Here is a 24,744-nt window from a genome sequence, read left to right as displayed (position 1 = left end):
CCAGGCTTAAACACTCCATGACAAGATTTCAATTAATTACAACTCTGATTTCCTTTTATATATAGAATACCATCACGGTATGCTTTGATATACCATCACGGTATGCTTTGATATACCATCACGGTATGCTTCGTTGTGTACCAGCATTTGGTGAGGAAAATCTCCGTTTCATGAATAATTAATGAGGCAGTTTCATTAGTTCCGCAAGGAAATCTTTCCGGAAAGCTGACTCTCAAATTTGCATAGACACTCATTCTAATGTTATTCCATAGAAGTTTTGTGAAGAAAGCTTAAGTTTAACTTGATCACTACAAGTTTTAAACCAACCACTAAGACCACTAGCCTGCACAGACAACAGACAGTACAGGGTTATTGAAGTGTATTTAATTATAACATGAGATTTAAGTAATAGTAAGATGACCTGAAGTAACATTTTAATTATTAAGAATGAGTGGAGTGAGGGTAATGAACGAGCCCTTCTTAATCAATAAAATATTACTTCAGGTCTAATACTTCATCATTTTCTGACACATGATTAACGCAAACTCTGATGCAGAGGATGTGTATCGGATGAGTGGCATAAAGCGTACCTTTTAACACCTGATGTATAAGGTTGTATTGTAATTGGAAGAAGAGTTGTCACCCTTGCCTCACATATATTCACATAAACAAGAATTTAACATCAATTTTCTCACGGTATGAATACAGTGTAACAGAAGAATTAGAAGGCGATTGTGATCTACTTTTAAGATTAAAATATAAACAAACTAAAATCACTTCTTTATCTTACATTTTATTTTGACCATTGCGCAAGTGACGGTTTACAGTACTAATAAATTCACATTTTTTTTTAAATATTTTCCTATAATTATAATGTTTATTAATTGTAAATATCACCAGGCATTTTAATCATGAAACACCCAATTTATGAGGGTTTTTTTCTTTATTGTGACAAACTTTCATCCTCGTAATTGTTTCACATTAATTTGTTAAATTCCATACACATTCCGTTAACTTTTTTTTCTCTAATTGCAGTCTTTTTTCTTTGGTCCCTTAATTAAATTTGCTTATCACTTTGTAGCAGATCTGTTTCATGCTCAAGGTATATTAGTTTAGTTCCTTCTGTGTGATTCTTTATCTTTATCTAGAATTAAATGGTCACAACGTAAGGCCCAAAGGCTCAATTTTTAAAGCTTCTATTTACTGAGTGTTATAATGAAAATAAGGCCATATATACTTTTGTCTCTGCTGATGGGAATCATCATTCTGATTTAATAGATCAACAAGTTTCAAAGAAAACCGACAGCCAAAGATCCAACTTTTCCTGGCAATGTTGTTACAACAGTATGCATATCATGCATATACCAGAATGCATTATTTTGACTAAAATAAGCCAAAAACTATGAGGTGGAACGAAGCCGGCCCTTCCACAAATCATCCTATACAACATAAGAAGCTACGTTTGGTCTTGTGAGAGGTGACATAAGTCCTCAGTCTAACCTCCAATCATTGGTATAGACGGATTTCAGATTATAAAGGCCTAAAAAAATTAATTGTTCGGTTAGGGTAACATCCTTTTCAAAAATAGGTAGGGTAGGTAGGCTTTTTTTTTTTATAAGAATGTTATTTTCATCATTGGAGAATAGTGTTAAAGTTATCTTCTGTATAAGCATTTAAGGTTTTTTTTAGTATTTTTTTTGTTTTTTTAGTTTTTCATTTTTTTTTTCCGATTGACTATAAAAACGGTAGGGTCGGGTCACCCGAACCAAATGTATTTTTTTTGTAAGCCTAACCTAAAAATAGGTGCTTTAGGCCATGATAAATAAAAAGTTTGTTTGGCCTTTACCGTTTTTTTAGTCTCTCGGGTCATGGGTGGTCTTTTCTTTTCATCACAAAATTTGTGGTTTAGAGAGTAAAAAAAAATCTCAAAATATGGGTGGGATAAAGCCAGCCAAATTTTTTATTCATTTTGGCCTAATGGGAAAAAAACTGACTTAATTAAACATTCTACATAATGTGTTGGCACTGATTGATGAAAATCAGACTTTTGGTTACTCTTTTAACTTAATCCGATCTGATAGTTCCTGTTGGTTTTGATCAGGTAGGTGAAATGAATTTCATCAGAAAATATACAAAACGGGAATGGATTTCATCACAACATGTCATTCATTAATGATAACATTGAGTTTGCTTCAGTTAATAAAATTATGACCAGTTTCCGCATCAGAATAAAAGTAGGTTTTATGGGTAATGATAAAGTGATCAAAGCTGTGTCAGTTTGTGTGTTTTTTTCGCTTTTAAGGGAATGGTTGCGGCGCTCTTTGATACGGGAAATATAGTGTTGTATAATTGGCAAAAAGTACTAACATGATACATATAATGTTCGAACTTGATTCCAAACCTTTTATTCAACAATCCTAACAACATATTCATGAATGGCACTCATAATATTGCTAGATATGGTAAATGTTTAGAGATCAATGCTCCAGTAAAAAAGGGCGATATTTTTTATCTTGTTTGGGGGAAAATATATACTTATATATTGTATTTGTTTGTATTTATTTAAGGGTATGTAATGTTTGGACTTCCATTTGATAAATAAATGTTATAGAGTGTTTCACTTGCTTATTCATGGGCCAGAATCTGCCCCTAATTTTGTTTTCATCTAAGATGAGATTATGACACCCCCCGAAGCTATGCCCGCTAACTCCAAATCCTAAATCTGTCCCTGATTTTGTTCTCGTCTAAAATTACATTTTGACACCAACTTCTCCTTACTTGTTATAGTGATCTAGTGGTTAAGACGTTTACATTTCACCCAGAGGTTGAGGGTTTGTAACCATCAGGATGAGAGTGGTCAAGTGGTACAGCTATCTGCCTTTCACCCAGGTTGTGGGATCTTTCTCTTCCAGGATTGGAGTGGTTTAGTGGCATAGAGGTCTGCCTTTCACCAAAGGGGTTGTTGGTTTGATCCCAGCCAGAATAGTGATACAGGTGTCAGTCTTTTATCAAAGAGGTTATGGGCTCAGTATTAACCAGGGTGAGAGTGGTCTACTGCTATAAGTGTCCATCTCTCACTCATGACATTGTGGGTTTGATCCCAGCTACCAAGTTGTGAGCACTTCTCAGTCAAAAGGTTGTGGGTTTATGAGTGATCTAGTGGTATAGGTGTCTGCCTCTCACCCAAGAGGTTGTGGGTTTATGAGTGATCTAGTGGTATAGGTGTGCATCTCTCACCCAAGAGGTTGTGGGTTTATGAGTGATCTAGTGGTATAGGTGTCCGCCTCTCACCCAAGAGGTTGTGGGTTTATGAGTGATCTAGTGGTATAGGTGTCCACCTCTCACCCAAGAGGTTGTGGGTTTATGAGTGATCTAGTGGTATAGGTGTCCACCTCTCAGTCAAGAGGTTGTGGGTTTATGAGTGGTCTAGTGGTATAGGTGTCAACCTCTCACCCAAGAGGTTGTGGGTTTATGAGTGGTCTAGTGGTATAGGTGTCCACCTCTCACCCAAGAGGTTGTGGGTTTATGAGTGATCTAGTGGTATAGGTGTCCACCTCTCACCCAAGAGGTTGTGGGTTTATGAGTGATCTAGTGGTATAGGTGTCCACCTCTCACCCAAGAGGTTGTGGGTTTATGAGTGATCTAGTGGTATAGGCGTCCACCTCTCACCCAAGAGGTTGTGGGTTTATGAGTGATCTAGTTGTATAGGCGTCCACCTCTCACCCAAGAGGTTGTGGGTTTATGAGTGATCTAGTGGTATAGGTGTCCACCTCTCACCCAATAGGTTGTGGGTTTATGAGTGGTCTAGTGCTATAGGTGTCCACCTCTCACCCAAGAGGTTGTGGGTTTATGAGTGATCTAGTGGTATAGGTGTCTACCTCTCACTCAAGAGGTTGTGGGTTTATGAGTGGTCTAGTGGTATAGGTGTCCACCTCTCACCCAAGAGGTTGTGGGTTTATGAGTGGTCTAGTGGTATAGGTGTCCACCTCTCACCCAAGAGGTTGTGGGTTTATGAGTGATCTAGTGGTATAGGCGTCCACCTCTCACCCAAGAGGTTGTGGGTTTGATCCACACAAGGGTGATAGTGGTCTTGTAGTGTAGGCGTCCACCTCTCACCCACGAGGTTGTGGGTTTATGAGTGATCTAGTGGTATAGGTGTCCACCTCTCACTCAAGAGGTTGTGGGTTTATGAGTGATCTAGTGGTATAGGTGTCCACCTCTCACCCAAGAGGTTGTGGGTTTACGAGTGATCTAGTGGTATAGGTGTCCACCTCTCACCCACGAGGTTGTGGGTTTATGAGTGGTCTAGTGGTATAGGTGTCCACCTCTCACCCAAGAGTTTGTGGGTTTATGAGTGATCTAGTGGTATAGGTGTTCACCTCTCACCCAAGAGGTTGTGGGTTTATGAGTGATCTAGTGGTATAGGTGTCCACCTCTCACCCAAGGGGTTGTGGGTTTATGAGTGATCTAGTGGTATAGGTGTCCACCTCTCACCCAATAGGTTGTGGGTTTATGAGTGGTCTAGTGGTATAGGTGTCCACCTCTCACTCAAGAGGTTGTGGGTTTATGAGTGGTCTAGTGGTATAGGTGTCCACCTCTCACCCAAGAGGTTGTGGGTTTATGAGTGATCTAGTGGTATAGGTGTCCACCTCTCAGTCAAGAGGTTGTGGGTTTATGAGTGGTCTAGTGGTATAGGTGTCCACCTCTCACCCAAGAGGTTGTGGGTTTATGAGTGATCTAGTGGTATAGGCGTCCACCTCTCACCCAAGAGGTTGTGGGTTTATGAGTGATCTAGTGGTACAGGTGTCCACCTCTCACCCAAGAGGTTGTGGGTTTGATCCACACAAGGGTGATAGTGGTCTAGTAGTATAGGCGTCCACCTCTCACTCAAAAGGTTTTGGGTTCTTTCCCTGCCAGGGTGATAGTGCTTTAGTGGCATAGTTGTGTGTGCCTGTCTACCAAAAAAGGTTGTGAGAGTGGTATAGGTGTCTTCCTTTCACCCAAGAGCTTGTGGGTTTGATCCCACCAGGGGTACATTTTCTTACAGAGGACACCTGCGTTCTCATTGATTCTTCCCAGGGACTTGTTACCGACTTGAGAGTGATTCATATTTTGTTATCAGCTTTCATCTGTCATAACAATCAGGCTCAAATAAATACTTGAGTCAGATTACATATAATTAACATTAATATAATATGTTATTATGCTTAATTGCCAGATGTGTTTTATTAGGTGACATTCTGCATATTGCATGCAACTTTATACTGATATACATGCTTTTGAAGTGGTAAAATGCAATCATATACATAAGTTAAAGGCCCATCACTCTGGCTTAAAGCGTTTGTTGAGTTAAGCCCCTTAACTGACTCTGAAAATTAGACGAGCGATATGGAATCCAGTTGTGGTGCTTGGGTCTCTTTACTGCACACTTGTTAGTGCTCGCCTAAAACCAGACATTATCCCCTTCTGTTTTTACACGAAGTAACGCCTGTCTTTCTGTAAGCCCTTGTAATATGTGTAACGAAATGTAAAGAAGGACTGGTAAGCACTTCATTGGAGTCTCATGAATAATTTGCAGGTTTCGTTGTTTCATCTAAATTTGTCTGCTCATTGTTACAAACACATATGTGAAATACATTGAATAAATAAATAAATAATTCTCAGACAAATTGTGTTCTTATAGAATTGCTTCATGTCTGAGAAAATGCCTTTGAAAATTTACTAGGTTTAAAAGAATTGATCATGTCCGTATTTAGGGTTTTAGCCAGGTTTTTTAAAGGACAGGGTGCTGCAGAAGATGGAGGGTCAGGGCACATTGCGTACTTAAATATTATGAAATTGATAGTGCAGCATCCTTTCCATAACTGAAGCTTAGAAACCCTACTGTATTGATGTTCTACAAATGTATATATATGTAAACATGATCTGTGCCATAAACATGAGGTTTGCTGGTTATAAGAACAAATTGCATCAAAGATCATATATTAATGATGAATACTGACTTGGTCTCATACAAATGTGTGTGTGAAAAATAATAATTTTGGAATGAAGGTGTATTTTACATTATATAATGTAACAGTTCCTGAGTTTATTACAATCAATGTGCAATAAAAAAAAACCCAGTTTGTTTTATTTTTCAGTTGATGTAAATTGTAATTGAACAGTCAGAACAGATCTGAAACAAAGTCTAAAACGAAAGCAATACGTTTTATATGTTCATGAATATTTATACTGAGGCCATTAATATCTGCAGAATATGGAGTTTCTATGCGGTGAAAGAGTGCCACAGCTGTACAGTTTTGTATTGTTTTGTAGGAATTGTTATTTATAACCGAAGTAACGCCCGTTCTGGGAGATGTTTAGCTCATTGAGATCGAGACACATCCATCCATTCCTCGATAGCTGTCATATTCCTGTCCCATTATGAGAAGAAATAGCCCATGAAATAGGTTTTGAAATATCGAGAGGAACTGACTAAAAATGTGTGCTGAACTATTAGTTGATGTTTACCTTTTTGAAGTAGACTGGGTTTTTTTAACCTATCTAGGGAAACAGTCTACTGGGACACAAATTGTAAATTAATTTAAAACGAAACTTTTGAAGTTTCCAATATTGGATAATGTGGTTGTCAATTTCCCAGTGGACTCCTGAAAGAGGTTGCAAATGAGGTTTTACTGTGGTCTGTTTAAATGTGTAATTTTGTGATGATAAAGACACTATGACTATATAAGTGTTTACTCCCATGTCTCTGCCAATATGATCTGAATTCTCGATTCTAATTGAACTTTTTAGACAGCTTTTGACAAGATCGCCTAAGTTCAAATAAGTCAATAATAAGTTTATTTAGAGGATTGTACAGTGGTTTGAACATTTGCAGTGGTTAGTTTAGAGACATTTTGCGCAAAACACTAAGATAGTTATTATTTATTTTTAGACAATAACTTTAACACAATGGTTTAAACTGATGCTTTTTTCATACATATAATAAATTATATATAATAAATAGTAGAAATTTTTAAGTTTAAAATTAATGAAGTTGTAGTATAGTAATGAAAAGTTGTGGGTTTTGTCTTAAAAAAACCTAGAAACTGTCATCAAGTGACATTATTAATGAATGGTCCCTCATTAAAATGGAGGCATTTGTCAGCAAAAATTTAATTTATAATGAACAGGAACAATGCTTTATGCTAATACATTATTCCCCATTTAAGAACATTGAAAAGTAAGGCATGTAATAAAATATTTATTGTTTCCCCTTTTATATTAATTCCTGAATTAAGTTTTGAATTTGAAAAAAATCCCTTTGTTGAGACAGAAGCCACACCAATTTTATGTTTTATTGTACAGATTTTATCTGAGGAAAATTAAATCGAGTGGGTGAAATCAAATTTAAACTTGATTTATAAACAAGAGACGACCAGGGGAAATTTTTTCTATAATTGTGTGAGTGAAAGTTAAAGGAAATATCCCACAAAATATTCATTTTATATACCTTTCGAAACCTGTCACATACAACATGATTTGCATATCTTACTTAATTGGTGACATGACAAGGAAGCATTAATTGTTTGGCACTTTTTTTCTTATTTTTTTTTATGAATTAGTCACTTAAAAAAACATCAGAATATTTATTTTGTATTCTCTGAAAAAAATAGGTGCAGTAAATCGGTAGATTGAATTATCTTTGGTGTGGCGCATGGTAGAAAAAAAAGTTTTGAATTTTTTCTGCTGTAGTGGAAAATAATTTTGGGGATAGCCACATTTGCTTGAAGCGAAGAAGCTTGTTTATTTTCAAGCCTTATTTTGTTGTTGTGCATGTTGCTGGAGTGTGAGTAAAGGCTCGTTTTTCCGGACAATATCATTCGCTGGAGCTCAGGAAGTTTATTCTTATTATTGTCGGGACTGTGATATAGATCGATTGCAGAAAATTTTGGCTTTTTCTTTGTACATTTCCTGACAGTTATTCCCTTGTGTTGAAATATTAAAAGTGGCAGGACTTCTAGGAGCGATTAATTTATTTAGATCATACAGCTTTGGAGAACGAATACAGTTACTTGTTTATATGGTTAGTTTATCAGTGAAATTTAAATATTTTTGAAATGCAATAACGTGTTTTATGTGATATAGGAGGCTAAGAGATACATACTTCAAAAGAGCTGTACAAATAAAATTTCTAATATTTAACCGAACTCCAATGTTTTACTAAAATCTATTATGCGAGTATATTCTTCAGAAGTATATCAGGCACGTGACATTTTTAATGAAAGATGAGAGTAAAATTAATGTCACAGAATTCACAAATAGTTGATACATATGTCAGGTCTACGAAAACGTTCATCTTTCATTCTCTCGCATTCGTATATTCTCGTTACTCTGTCATTAGAAAAATATCTCAATATTACAGCTGGATGTAAGAAATATATCATGAAAAACAAGCTGCCACACAAACAACGAAAGTGCCTATTGGAGCTGCCAATATTAAACTGAGTAGAAATTTGATTAAAAGGAAAGACTGACCATTTTGGTAATACGATAAGGCGGGAAAGTAGATGCATGGCAGCTTCAGGCAAGAGGATAATATAGATAAGTTTGAACTGAACCAGCAAATAATGATATTATCTTCGTTTGTTTTCACTGATCTGGGGTTGAGAATAGATGGATGTCGCTCCTAATGAGAAAGATCAACTGTTACTTTTGTGGCTTATGATATTTGCACAAAAGATCACTGAGTTGCCCTTTGACAGTCCTCCAGACTTTATTGAAAGATTTAATACTGTGTGAGCAAAAGTGGACTCATTTTGTGTTTGTTTTGATATCTTTAACTTTTAATTTCAATATTATATGATCAATTTGGATATTTTTATTATATTTAATGTGTTTTCACAATGGAGGATCTAACCTGCAGAATTGATGGCTTAAAAGTGGTAGGTATTTAATTATAGTTATTTGGAAATGTTGTTGCTGCTACTGCTGCTGCTTCTTATGCTGTTGTTGTTGTTTTCATAATGTTTAAGTAATGGTGTGGGTTTTTTTGTGCTTTTCTGAACCACTGTGCCACCCACAGAATCACCCACTAAGGTAAAAAACACACAATTAAATGGAAGTTTGGGGGTCATCTTTGTAAATGGAAGCTTTTTAAATGATTTAATCAAAATTTGTCTTGCGATCTCATTTGGCATTGGTATATTATCACTAATGATTTATAATGAAAAATCCCTGTTTCACTTTTAATTGTGATTCAGTGTGAGCCGAGTTAATTTTTTTTTATATTTGGCATGTTGAAGCCATTTACGGTTACATTAGTTCAAACATTTTAAAAATTCATTCTAGAGAGATATCCTGAAAAGCCACTTTATCAGGTGATTTCCTATGAGTTTAAAATTCAGTGATCTTGTCTTGTCATTTTTCTTTTTTCTATTTTCATTGGGATTTTATGGCGAAAACCTTTTCCTAGCAATTATTGTTGAAATAATAAGTGTTGTACAATGAATAAATATTTATGCATCATAATACTGGTATATCGTTCTTTGTTTCCTGGAAAATTATTAAAATCTAAAGTAACAATAACTCGAAAGGGCTTTTCATTCAAATGTTTTGAAACATTGAATAGTAGCAGAGTTAAATCCGCCCCCTGTGGGACTGCGCTTGTTAAAAAAATTGAGATATTAGGGTGTGCTACCAATATGAACTTAACACAGCTATGCATGTAGAGATGCAGTTATGAATGCCAACATGGTGTGGTGACATGAAACTCGACTTTTAGCGACTTAAAACCATTTTGATTAATTGAACCTGACTGTTCTAGTGGTTGCAGTATATATTATGACATCATCATTATTCGAAAAATTGCAATGTGAACATGCTTTTGTTTATCTGGTTAACAAGCATGTTTTACTAAGTTTATTGACTTATGAAACCATAAAATAACTTGACTTAAAACAACTTTGACTTGCTGTCTGTATAAATGCAATATGCAAATTGCTCACTGTTTGTCAAGTGATTTGAAGAAGCACAAAATGGTTTGCTGTTAATTTGCATTGCAGATTGGTCGGTGATTCCATACTCTGTAATGAGTTGTGAACGATTGCATGTGAATATTCTGGGATCAAGTGCTGTGCCGTGCTGGTCTTGAAATGGAAATGCAGTGATATTGTCTTTAGGCATAATGTTGTTCTACCAACTTGTATGGTTTCAGAAGAATTAGTCTGAGGTATTGTCAAACTGGGCTGAGTGATATTTTTTTTGTCCGCAATTGAAGTCACCATTGATGTGGTAGCAATATGAATTATCATGTATACGTAGTTGGCATTGATGGTAGGATATACATTGTCAGCATTAATTTCAGCATAAACATAGTCGGCTTAATTGTTACAAGCGTATACATATATGACATCCATATTAGCATATACATAAGGCATTGTCCCTCATAGTCGGTGAAGATTGTGGCAAATACATAGTTGGCATTGATGAAAGCATATACATATTCGGCATAGTTGGTAAAATATAAGCATATATGTTGTCTGCGTTGTTGATTATAAGCATATATGAAATCAGCGTTGATGATATCTTCTATATAGTTGGCATGGCTAATAGGGTATACATAGTGGGCGTTGATAGGGTATACATAGCCAGTATTGATGATAGGGTACATGTATAGTTGGCATTAAGGATTATAAGCATATATGTTAAGTCAGCATTGATGGTAGCGTATATGAGTAGTGATGCATAATCTACACCAGTAGCCATTTTGTTCATTTTTCACTTCTGTTCCGTATCATAATGTATCAGTTAATCAATAATAACACACATATGTACTTATCAATATTCTTGTTTTATAAAACTGGCAATACATGAAAGCTCTTTTTGTGTCTCCTGTGACGTTTGGCAAACACATATGAATTACATTGCCCATTTTTTTCATTTTTTTCATCAATGACTTCTGAATGACTTGTTAAGTCGCCAAACTTTGTACGCACATTGGTCATGGTCTGAAGATGACCCTAATTGGTTTTGGGGTCATTTAGCTAAAGGTCATGGTGACCTTTAGTAGAAAAATAATGGGTGCACCTGATTGGCGACACATCCTATTCCGCCAGAAGTTTTATGTTCTCATTTGACGAATTGTGTTTATTTTTTTCTGAAGCATTGTGGACTTAAGACATACCATTTTGCATTTTGCATAATTATGTAGAATAATAATTAACAGCTATCCTTATAATGACTATAGAGACTTAAATATAGAGTTATAGTGAGAAAACACAGTTGATGAGAGAAGAAGAAAAAGTAAAGATTGATTTATGGGTCCCTGTCTGTTTTTCACACTCTATATCCTTTCCTGGAACTTATATAATTCTGTAGCAAGGATCTATGCCTGAAATATTGCCATTATAATTTTGTCATTGTTTGCAAAAGTTACTGTTAGATATGGGGATCTTTTTTTTTTTTTAAATATCTGCTGTGTCTGTTGAATTTTCAAGTTCTGTTATAGTTGTTGATAATTTTTGATCTTCTAAACAATGAAGTCAGCAGGCAGGCTGGCACAATACAGCGCAGACTTGTTCAATTGACCTGTATTATATGACAACTTTTGTAGTGTTAAGCGCAAAATGCCTCTATACAAGCTGGTACAAGTGGGCGGGCTTCAAATTAAAAACCCACTTGATAACTAAACGGTAATTTGGCAGTAACGTTTAATATATAAATGTGAATCATACCAGTGACTCTATTTGCGGAGTCATGAGTTTTAAAACTAAACCATATTAGTGTTGACACTCATGCCCCTGCCAATTGGATCGCCATACAGTTTCTTAGTTAATCGTTTAGAAAGCCTCTGGTGAAAACAAACATCAAGTTTCCATTATGTAATTAAGTGGGTATTCATTAAGAGGCCTGGCATGCCTGCTGGCTTAGTCTCTATCAAAAGTTTGAGATATATCTTTACCAAATAATATGCTCTTTTCCTGGAAAAAAATATCTCCCTCAACAGATGGCAGAACTGCTTGTGTAGCTTGACTTTCTATAAATATTTACTGTAAATGTCTTCATTAATACAAGATAATCCTCCTGCTCATGAAGAGTTTAGTTTTCACCAGTACAGATTTTTTCTGAAGAGTTTCTGGTAATATAAAAAAGATTCATTCATAATTCTTTGGACCAGAGAAAGTGAAGGTAGATGTAAATAAATTGAGGGAATTATAATGCCAATTTCATCTGTCTAAAATGAAGGAATCTAATTACAAGGTAAAGTGTTATTACATAATATCCAAAAAGCAGTATTCAGTTTTGTAATGAGCATTGATGATAATCAATTCCTTTGATTAAATGTCGAAATTTCAAACATTCCCTTGAAGTAGAAACCGATGCCAAAATGTAAAGCCGACAGGGTCCCATCTCCAAAGACTCGGAATATGCCCCTACAAACTGTTAAGTGTAACATTGTAGACATGCAGAATCATGTCATAAGTAACAGCTACTATAGTTAGATGACATTAAGTAAAATCTTAATGATTAAGAATGGGCAAAGTGAGCATAACTAAGGAACCCTTCTTAATCATTAAGATATAACTTCAGGTCATGAAACTGACTTGGAATACAACCGCATTGGCTGACAAATTGTCAACGCAAAAAACTGACACAGAAGTGTGTGTTGTAGTAGGCTTTAAACACCTGCAAAAGTTGAAATTCTTAAAGATTTAGCCTAGTACTTAATGATTGCTTATCTGCAATTTCCTTGACTGATCATGTAGGTTGTATTTTAAAGCTGTTGAAATTATTCACTAAGCACTTCAATCAAAGAGTAGCGGGTGGGGCGACGTAGCTGCCCACAACCATGTTGTTCCCAACAAAGTTTAATGTATCCATGCACTAGTTTTAACCAGAAAGGTCTGCCTATTTAATTGTTACAGTTAGATTAAGTGAGCTATACAATGTAGAAATTCTCAAACCTGGTACAAATATTCCTTTGAGAACTCAGCTGACTAGCTTGCATTTAAGTGTTACAGCATCAGTCATTTTATTATAATTCATTAAGTTTGTACCGAGTTTCAATTTCATTTTCATGTCATTCATGCGATGCCGGGGGTTAATGTTGTTAGTGCGGATGTCAGATTGTCTGTAATAACTTTTTGTGTCCTATATATCTGTGCCTTGTAAATGTTTGTAAGGCATTTTATGAAACTTGGGTCAACTGTTCACCAAATAGAGACAACATGAACTGAACTTCTTTCAAGGTGGCTGATTTAAGGTCAAGGTCAGAGTTCAAGGTCAAAGTTTCAACTCATTTGTTTGTGTCCGCTATGTATTGTAATTATTTTATTCAGAAAAAAAAAAGATCTTACACAAATACTGGCATTAATAATACTAATAATAATGATAATGATAATCATCATTATCATAATAATAATATGTGTTCATATATATATATATATATATATATATATATATATATATATATATATATATCAGTTGTTTAAGTTGTTTAATACCAATGTTTGACTATAACCTAGTGATGATAAGTAATGTAATAATAGTCACAAGCTATTTTTGCAATGTAGGTTATGATTGTTTTATCCTTAGGGGATTATGTCAGTAAGGGTGAGAGCATTAACTGAATTTTTAAAGGATTAATGAAATTAATATAAGCTCAATGAACTTGTTTTTAAGAATTTGAATGTGAAACTGCTTAATGGTCTTCTTGTTTAATTATAGAAATTCTTCAAAATTTATGAAATTTGTTAGAAAATCTAAATGGAGATTTTATACTATCCACATCATGTAGGTATTGCATTTTTTTTTTATACATTTTAATGCTGCAAAAAATTAGACTGCTGTAAAAACACAAATAATTTAAGGAAAAAAAGGGGTTTGGGATTTATTTTGACTGCGGTAAAAATGACAAGACTTATATACATGTGAATAAAAAATTAATGACTCTGTTTGTTTGAACAAATTGCCTTGACCTATTTTGTCTGTAATATAAACTATTAGTTTTATAACTTAAAAGTCATTGCTTCAAGTTCAATCATGGGTAGGATGCTACAGTGTATAATATATACTATGTCGAGAGATTTATAGTGGACACCTAGTTTACCTAGAGCTTATGACACAATTCCATGAAAAACGGTGTTGAAACTTCACTAAATCAAAAGTGCTGTATGTTGAAATTATACCTCGAAATACAGTGCCATTTGATTTTGAAATCAGTTTGATTATGAACACAAATATTGATTGTGTGAATTTGATATTAATTTGACATATATTTTCATGTTAAATTGTCTTCAGCTCTACCTAATTTGGTCAGTGATTCACAGTTATATCCTAAAGGCAATATAATAATTTTATCTACATCAGATATGTGCATGGGAGTGCTGTATCAGGGTAATCGGGTACTGAAAATTGGTGCAAAATACTTTGAATTTGCATCTTGAATTAGTCCATTTAGTTGTAGTAACTGCACCCACAACCTAAGCTACTGAGAGATCATTAAGAGCAATTCAGCACCAATGTATAATTTCAGTCAGGAGGGAACTGGACTGGTTTACATAACTGTTTTGAACCATATTGTAACAAAATGGTGACCAATAGATAGTTTTAAAGCAAAATATTTTTATATGTTTGAAACGGGATAAACAATCCTTTTTTTAGGTCTTGGAATCTGTGAAAATGTCACTAGAAAAAGACCCCATTTAAACTTCGCGTTTCAAAATATTTTAATTTTAAGACAAATGGGTTGTGGTTGGCTTGTTGAAAAAATAAGCTGGCGTTCTCAGTTTGTCAGTTTCTAATTCTCAACATTGGCCACATAAAACCTCTGCAGCTACCATTATAGCTGTGTTATCAATGACGTTTTGACAAAATCCTGTAATTCCAGATAAAATAGAGTTATTGCCCTTGATAAAGTAAGAAAATGGACAAGGACTCATTGCATGGCTTGTGTTGAACTTGTTTCCTTCGAGTTCTTAAAGTTTCTTACTTTTTGCTTACACTTGAAAATAATGGTTTGTAGGAAGAAACATTGTATTCCATTCCAGATTTATTTTCAGTAATTGTTTTGAGTAAAAAACAAGAGTTGTCACTAACAGGTCTTTTCATTAAGTTTCTCATCAGAATCCTAAATTTAATCTTTCAAAGACAGCCTTGTTCAGTCCTTTAAAACATCGTTAAAGCAATGTAAATTATATTTCAGTTTTGTTTAATATTTCAGTCCTGCACTGTGACAAGTAAACTATTTGTATGTCTAAATTATAACAGGTAATCTATCTTATGTCAGTTCTACAAAACGTAAATTATTTTTACATCTGCACAACAACATTTCAACTATTTTGAAGTCTGCTTACAACACTTGAACTTTTTTTTAGTCTGAAATACGACACCTTAAGTTTTTTCAAGTCGATACCAAAACACAAACTATTTTTTTGTCTGTTCTACAACACTGTATAAACTATTTTTAAGTCTGAACTATGACATGTAAAATATTTTCATGCCTGTTCTACGACACCAATAGACCTTATGACACGTAAGCCATTTTTAAGTCTGTATTACGACACATTTACTTTTTTCAAGTCTATACTACAACACAAACTGTTTTTATGTCTTTACTACATCACGTAAACTACTTTCAAGTCTACACCTTGAGTACATCATAGCTATTTTTAAATCTGTTCTTCGACAGGTAATTTTTTTAAGCTATTTTCAAGCCTATACTAGAACATAAACTATTTTTAAGTCTGTTCTACGACACATCAGCTATTTTGAAATCCGTACTATGACATGTTTATGTTCTGCCAATGACACGAAGCCTTTATATATGTAAATAGTGTCCCAAGCCTAGTAAGATGTTATATTGCTTGTGATGGGCAGGCATCATTTACATTCTGGAAGGCTCGCAGACTAATTTCACACAAAATTTACATTATTGCAACATGCATGCAGTTTAAGCATAAATAATGGAATTTGTCTCGTCTCATCATCTTGCAATTTTTCATTGAGGATACTGGGTAGTTGTACTTTAATTTTGAACTATTTTGGGGGGAAATTTGTACTATACTTGATATATATATATATAATGCATCTGGACTTCACTTGTAGTGAAATGATGTAGAACTCTTTCTGAGTGTTTATGTGTGCGTGTGTGTCTGAGTCTGTGCTTGTGTGTTTACAATAGTATTTTTGCAGAGTCTTTAAACAAACTTTTGAAAAAAAATACAATTTTACAAGCTTATAAAATAATTCTATAATCATGCAGTGCCTATTTAGTGGAGCTACAACTAGCTGTGTGATTAGGGTACATGCTTTATTAAAATAAAGGTTAATAGAGAGTGCATGCAAGCAAATCCTGCATTGCAATTAACTTGAGGCAGTTAATCATCCTTTTGATGTGTCTTATAATTATTACATCAAAATCTAGGTAAATAACGACCTAATTACTCGATGCCATATGATGTTGTCTTTTCCCTGAAGCATGTTTATAAAAATAATATTTTCATTGAAAATATATTTTTCTTGATAATTTTATTTGTTCGTCTTCTCATACATTTGTTTGATCTCTCGCTCACTGCTCACTCCTTTGTTAATTTATTATTCATATTTTGGAATTTGAAGCTTTGCGCAAGGTGTTATGGCAAGAAGGATAACTATGTTTTAGATCAGGATGCAGTAACAGTTATAGTTGCCTCCCTTAGTTATCAATTATGACATCTTGTTTAATAAGTAAATACCTAACACACTTTTAAAAGCAAGTTAAGCTTAATGTATTAAATATTCAGGGGGGTCCTTATTGAAAATATTGTTTTCATTTTGATAACTACTAAAAACCAATATTTACTGTAATGTCCCTATTTCATATAGCTTTCTTAAGTAATGAAAAGAACCATGATAAGTTTATTACAACTTGTATAACATGTGTAGATATATATATGGTAATTAGGTGGTTAAGTCGACCCAATCTGTTAAATGAACGAGTGGCATTGAAAATTGAATATCTAATGTCCAGAGTTCAGATTTGGTTCTTTGATATTGGATCTATTGATTAGAACCTTTGACTTTTTGGATTGTTTTTATTGGAGTTTTGAAAGTGTTTCTGATATTATAGACTATAGATGTTCTCGTAAAAATGTTTTAAAAGTTTAAAAGTGATATCAAAGAATATGGCATTTTGGAACTGAAATTGGATTTTTTCGCTGGTGATTTAAAGGAATTTTAACACTGAAAAAAAGATGTATATGCAAGTAAGAGATTAATTTGGGTTGTCAACAGTGAATATAAATGTTGCTTACAGATTTCTGACCTTTGGGTTAAGGATATTACCGTTTAAAATGGAAATTTATGCAGAATTTATGATAAACTTGGCTAAGGCCACAATAAATTCTTTGTTTGGCATTACCGACATACACTTTAAGATATGGGTAGAGAGTTGTTGTTTTTCTATTTACTAACCCCATTTTTCCTTAATGTAAAAAACAACATCAAATTGGTAAACAATATAGTGACCACCATAGTGGCGAAGTAAAATAATTGGGTCAAGTTTTCTTTTGATATTTGTTTAAGTAATGCCAACCAAACTTTTATTAATTGTGGACTATTTAATGTGCGTGATTTTTTTTATCTTTTTCATGCAGTCTTATTTGTTTTATGCAGTCTTTATATTTATTGATTGTCTCAAATCCTCTTATACTTAAAGAACATTAAACTTAATGCCATATTTTATTCAGTAGATACATCTTAACCACTCCGTAGATTTTTTTCACCAATATTAAATTTGCAATAGATCTGTTATCCTGCTAAACTAGGTGCATACTTTTTTTTTAAAAACTTAATAGTGGGTCTAAAGTTTAAACAAAGATTTAACGCTAAAGCTCCCTTCATTTAAACATTTATTTACTCATGTCAGAGTTTTTTCACGCAAGTGTTTTAAGGTATGAGCATTTTAAAACCTGAATATTTTGCCATTTAGTATGTAAGGGAGCTAAATCTACAAAGCTTGCGGAATACACCAGCACCACCAAAGGGAGGCTACCCAAATGAGGTCAATATTAACGAGGTGATCTTTCAGCTGGAAAATGAGATCAACAACACAGTAAGTCAAGAGTGTGATAATAAGATACATCTTTTATGGGCTAATTAAATGTTTCCAAAACGGTGTCATATCTCCGAAATGTTTTATGATACGGTTCTTGAGCTTGGTGTGCAGACGTCACAACCACCTGTGTTTATGCCCATGTCCCTCTCAGTGGAATCTCCGAACACGATTCTGATTGAATCCTTTAGAAAGATTCTGACGAATACAAACCATCAAAAGTTCCAGTTAGTCATTAGCTGTCTTATTAAATGAGACATTCAGCCGTTCATGTGTATGCGCTGGCTTGAAAAACATCTTTGTATCATTGGTAGTGCAGATTTTACGGTATAGTAAAGCAAAAATCATAATTTACTATTCAAGTGACATTTATTCAAAATCAGTACATACACATGTATAACAAACATCAACTTTGATTGATAAACTTTTAACTACTTACTAAATAATACTTTATAGAAAATATTAATTACTGATAACAATATTAATATAAGTTAACCGTGTGTTTAATAGCTGAAATAGCAAAAATATTAAATGATTGGTGAATGCTAAAAGATTAACTGTGATCTACTATCGACTCATAAGGTAAAAATACCGTGTTTTATGCTCATTTCATTCAAATTAAACTCGGTATCCTTCATAAGAACCATTGTTTTGGACATTTGTTCATCCCTTTTGGAATATTAAAACAATATTATCAATTGTGGTAAATCTTATAGATCCGGCGGTAAGAGTACATCTTGAAGTAAAAATCATAATATTGTTTGAAAGATTGAGGAATGTACTCAAAATATGGATTCCGAGTGTCAATGATAATTCATAATATGGCATGTATTTTTCTATTTGCTTATTCTATTTACCTTAAATGAAATATCTGAATGTAATCATTGGTTGTATGCTTTAAAAAATATCAGTTATACATTACTGGTACCATTTTCCAACTCCGCTGAAAGGAAGCATCAATGCAGTACAGTTAAGACAGGCTTGTTTTCCATTTTCAAATGAAAAAGGACTTCCTTAAGTAAATTAAAAAAATTCAATGATTGGTTTTTCACAGGGAACAGTTCCATCCTGGATGAACTTTTCTAATCAAAAGTGTTTTTTGTGATTTAAGTATGCAAAGCATGGTTGAATGAAATTAGTAAAAAGACATTAGGAATGAAAATATCTCATTTCGTTAAAAGGAGGAATTATTAAGGCTTTTTTTATCAAGAAGAAAAAAAGTTAAGGACTTGTCAGAAAATTCAGGTGTTGTTGATGGCGTGGTGCGAAAACTTCAATTTCATCCATTATATCAACTTTCGAACTAAATCATTATCATACATGTGATAACGTCCCGGACGTCCGGGATTGTCCCGGAAATCGTATCTCTGTCACGGAGTCACGGAGGGTGCATGTTTGTCCCGGAAAGTCATAAAAAAAAAACCGAAAAAAAAAATCTCGGAATCGGAATCGATTATCCTATTTTACCAATGTAAGTCAGCTATTTTGCCTGTCCGGGACACTGGTCGTAAAACACAGGACATGTTGACACTAATCCGTTAATTGGTACGTGTGTCGTCGAGGTCATCGTCAATCACCCGATAATTGATCTATCGGCCTATTGTTGTGCTTAACGAGTGGGGGAGGGTTCTTGTATACAAATTCATTGTTTTCATATGGATTTGTTTGGTCTTATGAATGATAGCTTTAAATTGATGAATTGATATTTTTCACACATTTTACCGACAAACGAGCATGAAGGTAAGTTCAAAGAAAGTGACAAAATGAGTAAAAAAACAAAATTAAAACACGGAAAACATCCCATATTCCTTTCAAATTTCAAAGTCGATACATCGTTATACTTTGAACAACTTTAAACAACTTACGCTTCCATAAGGAATTTTAGTGTTTTGACATTTTTTTCCGAACTATCGTGTGTATTTTTACGCCGAAATAAAACTGACGATATGGGGTTTACAGGTGGTTATATAGAATGCTTTAATCACGTGACCATGGTAAGTCACGTGATCGCTTTATACAGCCGATTGTTGACACGTCTCTATCAAAATTATATGCATCTCCAAACGGAAAAAAGCTCATCGACTGGAAAATCTTTTTTATCGTCTGGAAAATATTGTGTGTCATAAATTGCAAACGTTTTAAATGTGATGAAAAAATAAATATTTTGTAACGCATGTTCTCAAAAGCGCGGGAAAACAGGTGCCCGTATAGTTGTTTATTTCCTGTTTTGATGAAACCGAAAGTAGACTGCATATCCTCCTGGTTAGCACTTCATTTAAAGCCTGGGAAAATATCTGGTGGTTTTATTTTTTCAAGAAAATGCAGAAAAAAAACAACCATGTCAAGTAAAAAATACGTCTTGGCAGTCAAAATAGGTACATTTTCCCGACGTTAAAAACGACTAAAATAGCCCCAGATATGCTCTAGAATGCACCACAGACGTTCCCCATTTAAAAAAAATCCGGGGGGGCATGCCCCCGGACCCCCCTAGTGTGCGATGACATAACGACGAGTGTCCCGGAATCGACCCAAGAAATTATCACATGTATGCATTATAGTTTGGCCCTTTTTATATTCTATGACTTTTACGATCACCGCCGCCCAAAAATACTCATTTTGGAAATAAAAATCAAATTTAGATTTCGTTTTTTGTTTTATTTCCACTGATGAAACTGTATTGCAGCAAATCATTAAAAGCAGCTGATGTTGCAATAGCTGTCAAAATGAATGTCAATATTCTGATAAAATTTAACTAATGAAAAATCTGATTTGCATCTTTATTGATAAAACAACTGCCCCGATCCACTTGTTCCAGGTGAATAAATATTCACTGCCTAGAATGGAACAAGCAGACAAAATTATATTTTGTAAACAATTATGACACAGTCCGTGAATTAGTATCGCAATGTGGAAGAGAACTATCTGGTAAAGAAATGAACTTCTTACTTATGAATTACCAGTGGTTACCAATTAATGGTGTAATCCGAATAATCGTAATATAGTAGTTCCTGAAGAGCATTTCTAGTTGTTAACAAAATCACTCGGTATATATCAACTTGAAACTTTAAATAAATATGAAGTTCGTAAGGGTAAGTAACACATTAATTGCAAAAAAAATCATCAGAAATATAAATTCTCGATATTTTTCAAATCATCTAATATATGTTACAATCAATGAATAAATCTTGAATAATTCTCAAATTTTTTTTTGACAGTTGGCATATATCATGCTGATTACTTCACCTCTGCGTATTGGCTTTTTGGCAACAGTGCTACTCAACTAAATTTCTGACTTTTCACTGTTGAAAACAGACACCAATATTGATTTCCAGTGTGTTTTTTTCCACTTTTAAGAGAATGTTGGCGGGGCCCTTCATTATGGCAAAAAGGGGAAAGATATTAGCATGATTTATACAATGTTCAACTTATTTTCAAACTTGTTATTCAACAAACATCTTTTCAATAAGGAAATAATTATATAAAAGGAAATGTTATAACATGCATTTACAAGAGTATAAAGAGTGAATAATTAAAAAAATGGAGTGAACTTGTCAGATAAAACAAAAATAAATGTGCATACACTTACATATTGACATTCAAAAAGAAAATCATAAAGGATATATCATAGCTTTTTCTTTTCTGTGAGGGGGTTTCCAACCAAAAAATAAAACTCCAGAAATGTAATTTTATTTCTTTTTTTTATTTCCTCCTGCTTGGACACTTTTCGTAAAACATATACGGTAATTAAAAAAAAAAAAAATTCCTCCTGCTCGGACACTTCATGTCTTCATTCGTAAAACATTTAATAAAATAAAAGGCCTGATATAAAGATGAAGCAAAGTTTACATGTACGATGAATCAATGTTGCAAGTTTTCTGATGCAGCATTTTATTACAATTGGTAATTTACCCTCTAATTGTTGACCAGAAAGAAACTTGCAAGAACGTTAAACTTAAGTGTAATTGAAATCCAGGGCTTCTAAGATATGAAGTTAGAAGTAAGTGTTCGTAAGTTTCCTAATGATGTTGAGGAGGAATATCACTACAAATTACCATGTTGTAAAGTATTTTTGAGCTTAATTAAAAGTATAAGAAGAACATTGTAACATGTTACCTAGAAATTAAAATTGATACATTTTGCAGACTTGATTTTCCAAGAAACTTTTTAAACTGTTTTAAAGAACTCACATTTTCCTGAATGAAGCTGGAATAACTGCTATTTTCATGGTTGTCTGATGGTGGAGGGCTTTGTTATATTTGCCAGAATCACATTTCCGTTTTGGTTGAGAATTGTAACTTTAATCACAGAGAGAACTAAATATCTGCATCTGAATCCATATTTTGCCGGTAATCTTTAAAAAAAAAAGGGAAAGAAAACTTCTTTCGGAACCTTTGTCACAAATCAAGTTCTTGGGAACTTCCGTGTGTCCAGAATGATAGAAAAATCCGACCCTAGAGCACTCAAGTACGCTGGTAAACAGGCTAGCCGAGTTACCGGCCTCGCAGTGTGACCTAAGTTTGGATCTTTCGATCCAAACAAGAAAACATGATTGATACTTTTTCTTCCATACCTAGAATTATCAATTAGTACAAAAATTTACTTACAAAATGCATTTTTGTACACTTCAGGGGGGAGAATCGAGCTTAACCTTAGCATTCAAAAAAGATGGCGGCGCCCATGTAAAAGGTGAGTTTTTCGGCGATTTAAAATTTTGGAAGCCAGTTTAGACACTGGCATATTGTGAAAAACCTGCTAGAGAAAATTCCACACCCATTGATACTTGGATCTCCATGAAACATGCTGTAGTTTTGTCAAACATTCGGACATCGGCATCGACTCGAGAGGAAAACAAACTAAAAGGCACGGCTAAGGTTAGGATCCCTCGATAATATTGGCCTGTTTTGACGATTAGCAACACTATTCATGATTGTTGTGTCAAGTTGGTGCAATATAAATGTGTATTGATCAAAAGTTATCCGTCTAGAAACCCGTAATGACGTCACCATATCGATCTACCGTTGACAATTTAAGTACTTAAGTGCGATCAGTTTCGCTTCTGGTAACGATTGATTAAATATGAATGTGAATATTTCTTTATTACTTGTTTTAATGCACCCTCAAATTTAAACAGGTACACCAAAAACTACAAAATAAACGATTTTCATCCACAACATCGCGTCACTGTAGTTTTTTCTCAACTGTATCTAGATGAAAACACAGCGAAATCAGATTTGGCAGTTTCAAAATACCTCATCTGGATAATGATGATGTCGCACAATGTTACGGAAACCTTTAATCTCTCAGAAAGAACAGATACAAACAGGAAACAAAATTACCGTAGGTAATGAACGCCTCTCAATAAATGGCACCTAACCTTAGCCACTTATTTGCGTGCACTGCTCCTTAGCATTGTGCATAAATACTAATTTTGAAGTAAATACGTCATTACGGGTTTCTAGACGGATAACTTTTGATCAATACACATTTATATTGCACCAACTTGACACAACAATCATGAATAGTGTTGCTAATCGTCAAAACAGGCCAATATTATCGAGGGATCCTAACCTTAGCCGTGCCTTTTAGTTTGTTTTCCTCTCGAGTCGATGCCGATGTCCGAATGTTTGACAAAACTACAGCATGTTTCATGGAGATCCAAGTATCAATGGGTGTGGAATTTTCTCTAGCAGGTTTTTCACAATATGCCAGTGTCTAAACTGGCTTCCAAAATTTTAAATCGCCGAAAAACTCACCTTTTACATGGGCGCCGCCATCTTTTTTGAATGCTAAGGTTAAGCTCGATTCTCCCCCCTGACACTTGACCCACAAGGGTGTGCGACATTTACGGACGTCATGAAGATCATGAAGTGTAAAAATTGCTTGTATTGTAATGCTGTAATCCTTGGCCAAAAATTTCACTTTGAAAGGATTTTGTAGAATGATGCAACTGAAATTTTGGCCAAGGATTGCATCATAAATATACAAGCAAATCTAAAATATTTCATACTTGTAGAAGAAGAAATTAACATACTCTTTTATTGGGGAAGAAATAATTTCTGTCAAAAAAGTAATTCAGAAATTAATGTCACTTTACATCTGTTGTGACCCCTGGTGACCCAAGTGAGAACCCCTTTAAGTCACATGATTCCTCATCCTGTATATGGTTAAGAAGCAGTTCTGCTGAGATTTTGGTTTTGAGTAGAAAATCATATTTCTATGGAAACTATTGAACCATCTAAGGCTTTGTTCAGTGGAATATAGTGTGAAATGTTCTGGAACTTCATAACAGGAAAATTGCATGTATTAAACATTGGAAATTCTGCTAAAAGAAAAAATTCTCCAGACTGGCTCCAAATATGTAAATTAATAATATAATTATTAAAATAATTGTTTAAGTTGCTTTTTTAACCCAAAAGCATCTTTTTTTTTATCCCAGAAGCATTGGCATATCGATCAGTTTGCTAGAAGTATTATAAAAAGGCAAAGATACAGAAAAACGATAAACAACTGATTGTTTTGCAAGAACTAATCATAATAATTATTTCTGCTGTATTTACAGTAGGCTATCCGATGTCATTTTTTGACGTGGGTGGTCTGTTTTATGGCTGTTTTATAGAATTTTCTCTATATTTGGTCATAATTCTGTGGTGCTATGGGGGTTTTATGTAATG

The 24,744-nt window shown here is 34.2% G+C and overlaps 1 protein-coding gene across 3 annotated transcripts in view; it reads left to right on the top strand.

Moving 5' to 3' along the window:
- LOC128206489 (cAMP-dependent protein kinase regulatory subunit-like) overlaps window positions 1–24,744 on the top strand; it is a 103,186-nt gene that overhangs the window by 32,217 nt on the left and 46,225 nt on the right. Inside the window, exons 1-2 of one of the 3 annotated variants that reach the window (XM_052909014.1) lie at window positions 17,009–17,225; window positions 17,951–18,073. The exons of 1 other annotated variant lie outside the window; for it this stretch is intronic. In XM_052909014.1, the coding sequence (XP_052764974.1) occupies window positions 17,214–17,225; window positions 17,951–18,073 (135 nt within the window). In that variant the 5' untranslated portion in view covers window positions 17,009–17,213. Of the gene's footprint in view, window positions 1–7,836; window positions 8,925–17,008; window positions 17,226–17,950; window positions 18,074–24,744 lie in introns of those variants that run through there. One more of the 3 variants, XM_052909023.1, reaches the window with a different exon arrangement.

The sequence above is a fragment of the Mya arenaria genome, chromosome 2 (genome assembly GCF_026914265.1).
Source record: "Mya arenaria isolate MELC-2E11 chromosome 2, ASM2691426v1".
Classification (NCBI taxonomy): domain Eukaryota; kingdom Metazoa; phylum Mollusca; class Bivalvia; order Myida; family Myidae; genus Mya; species Mya arenaria.
The sequence above is the reverse complement of the archived record's forward strand: the minus strand, read 5'-3'. Positions and strand labels throughout refer to the sequence as shown.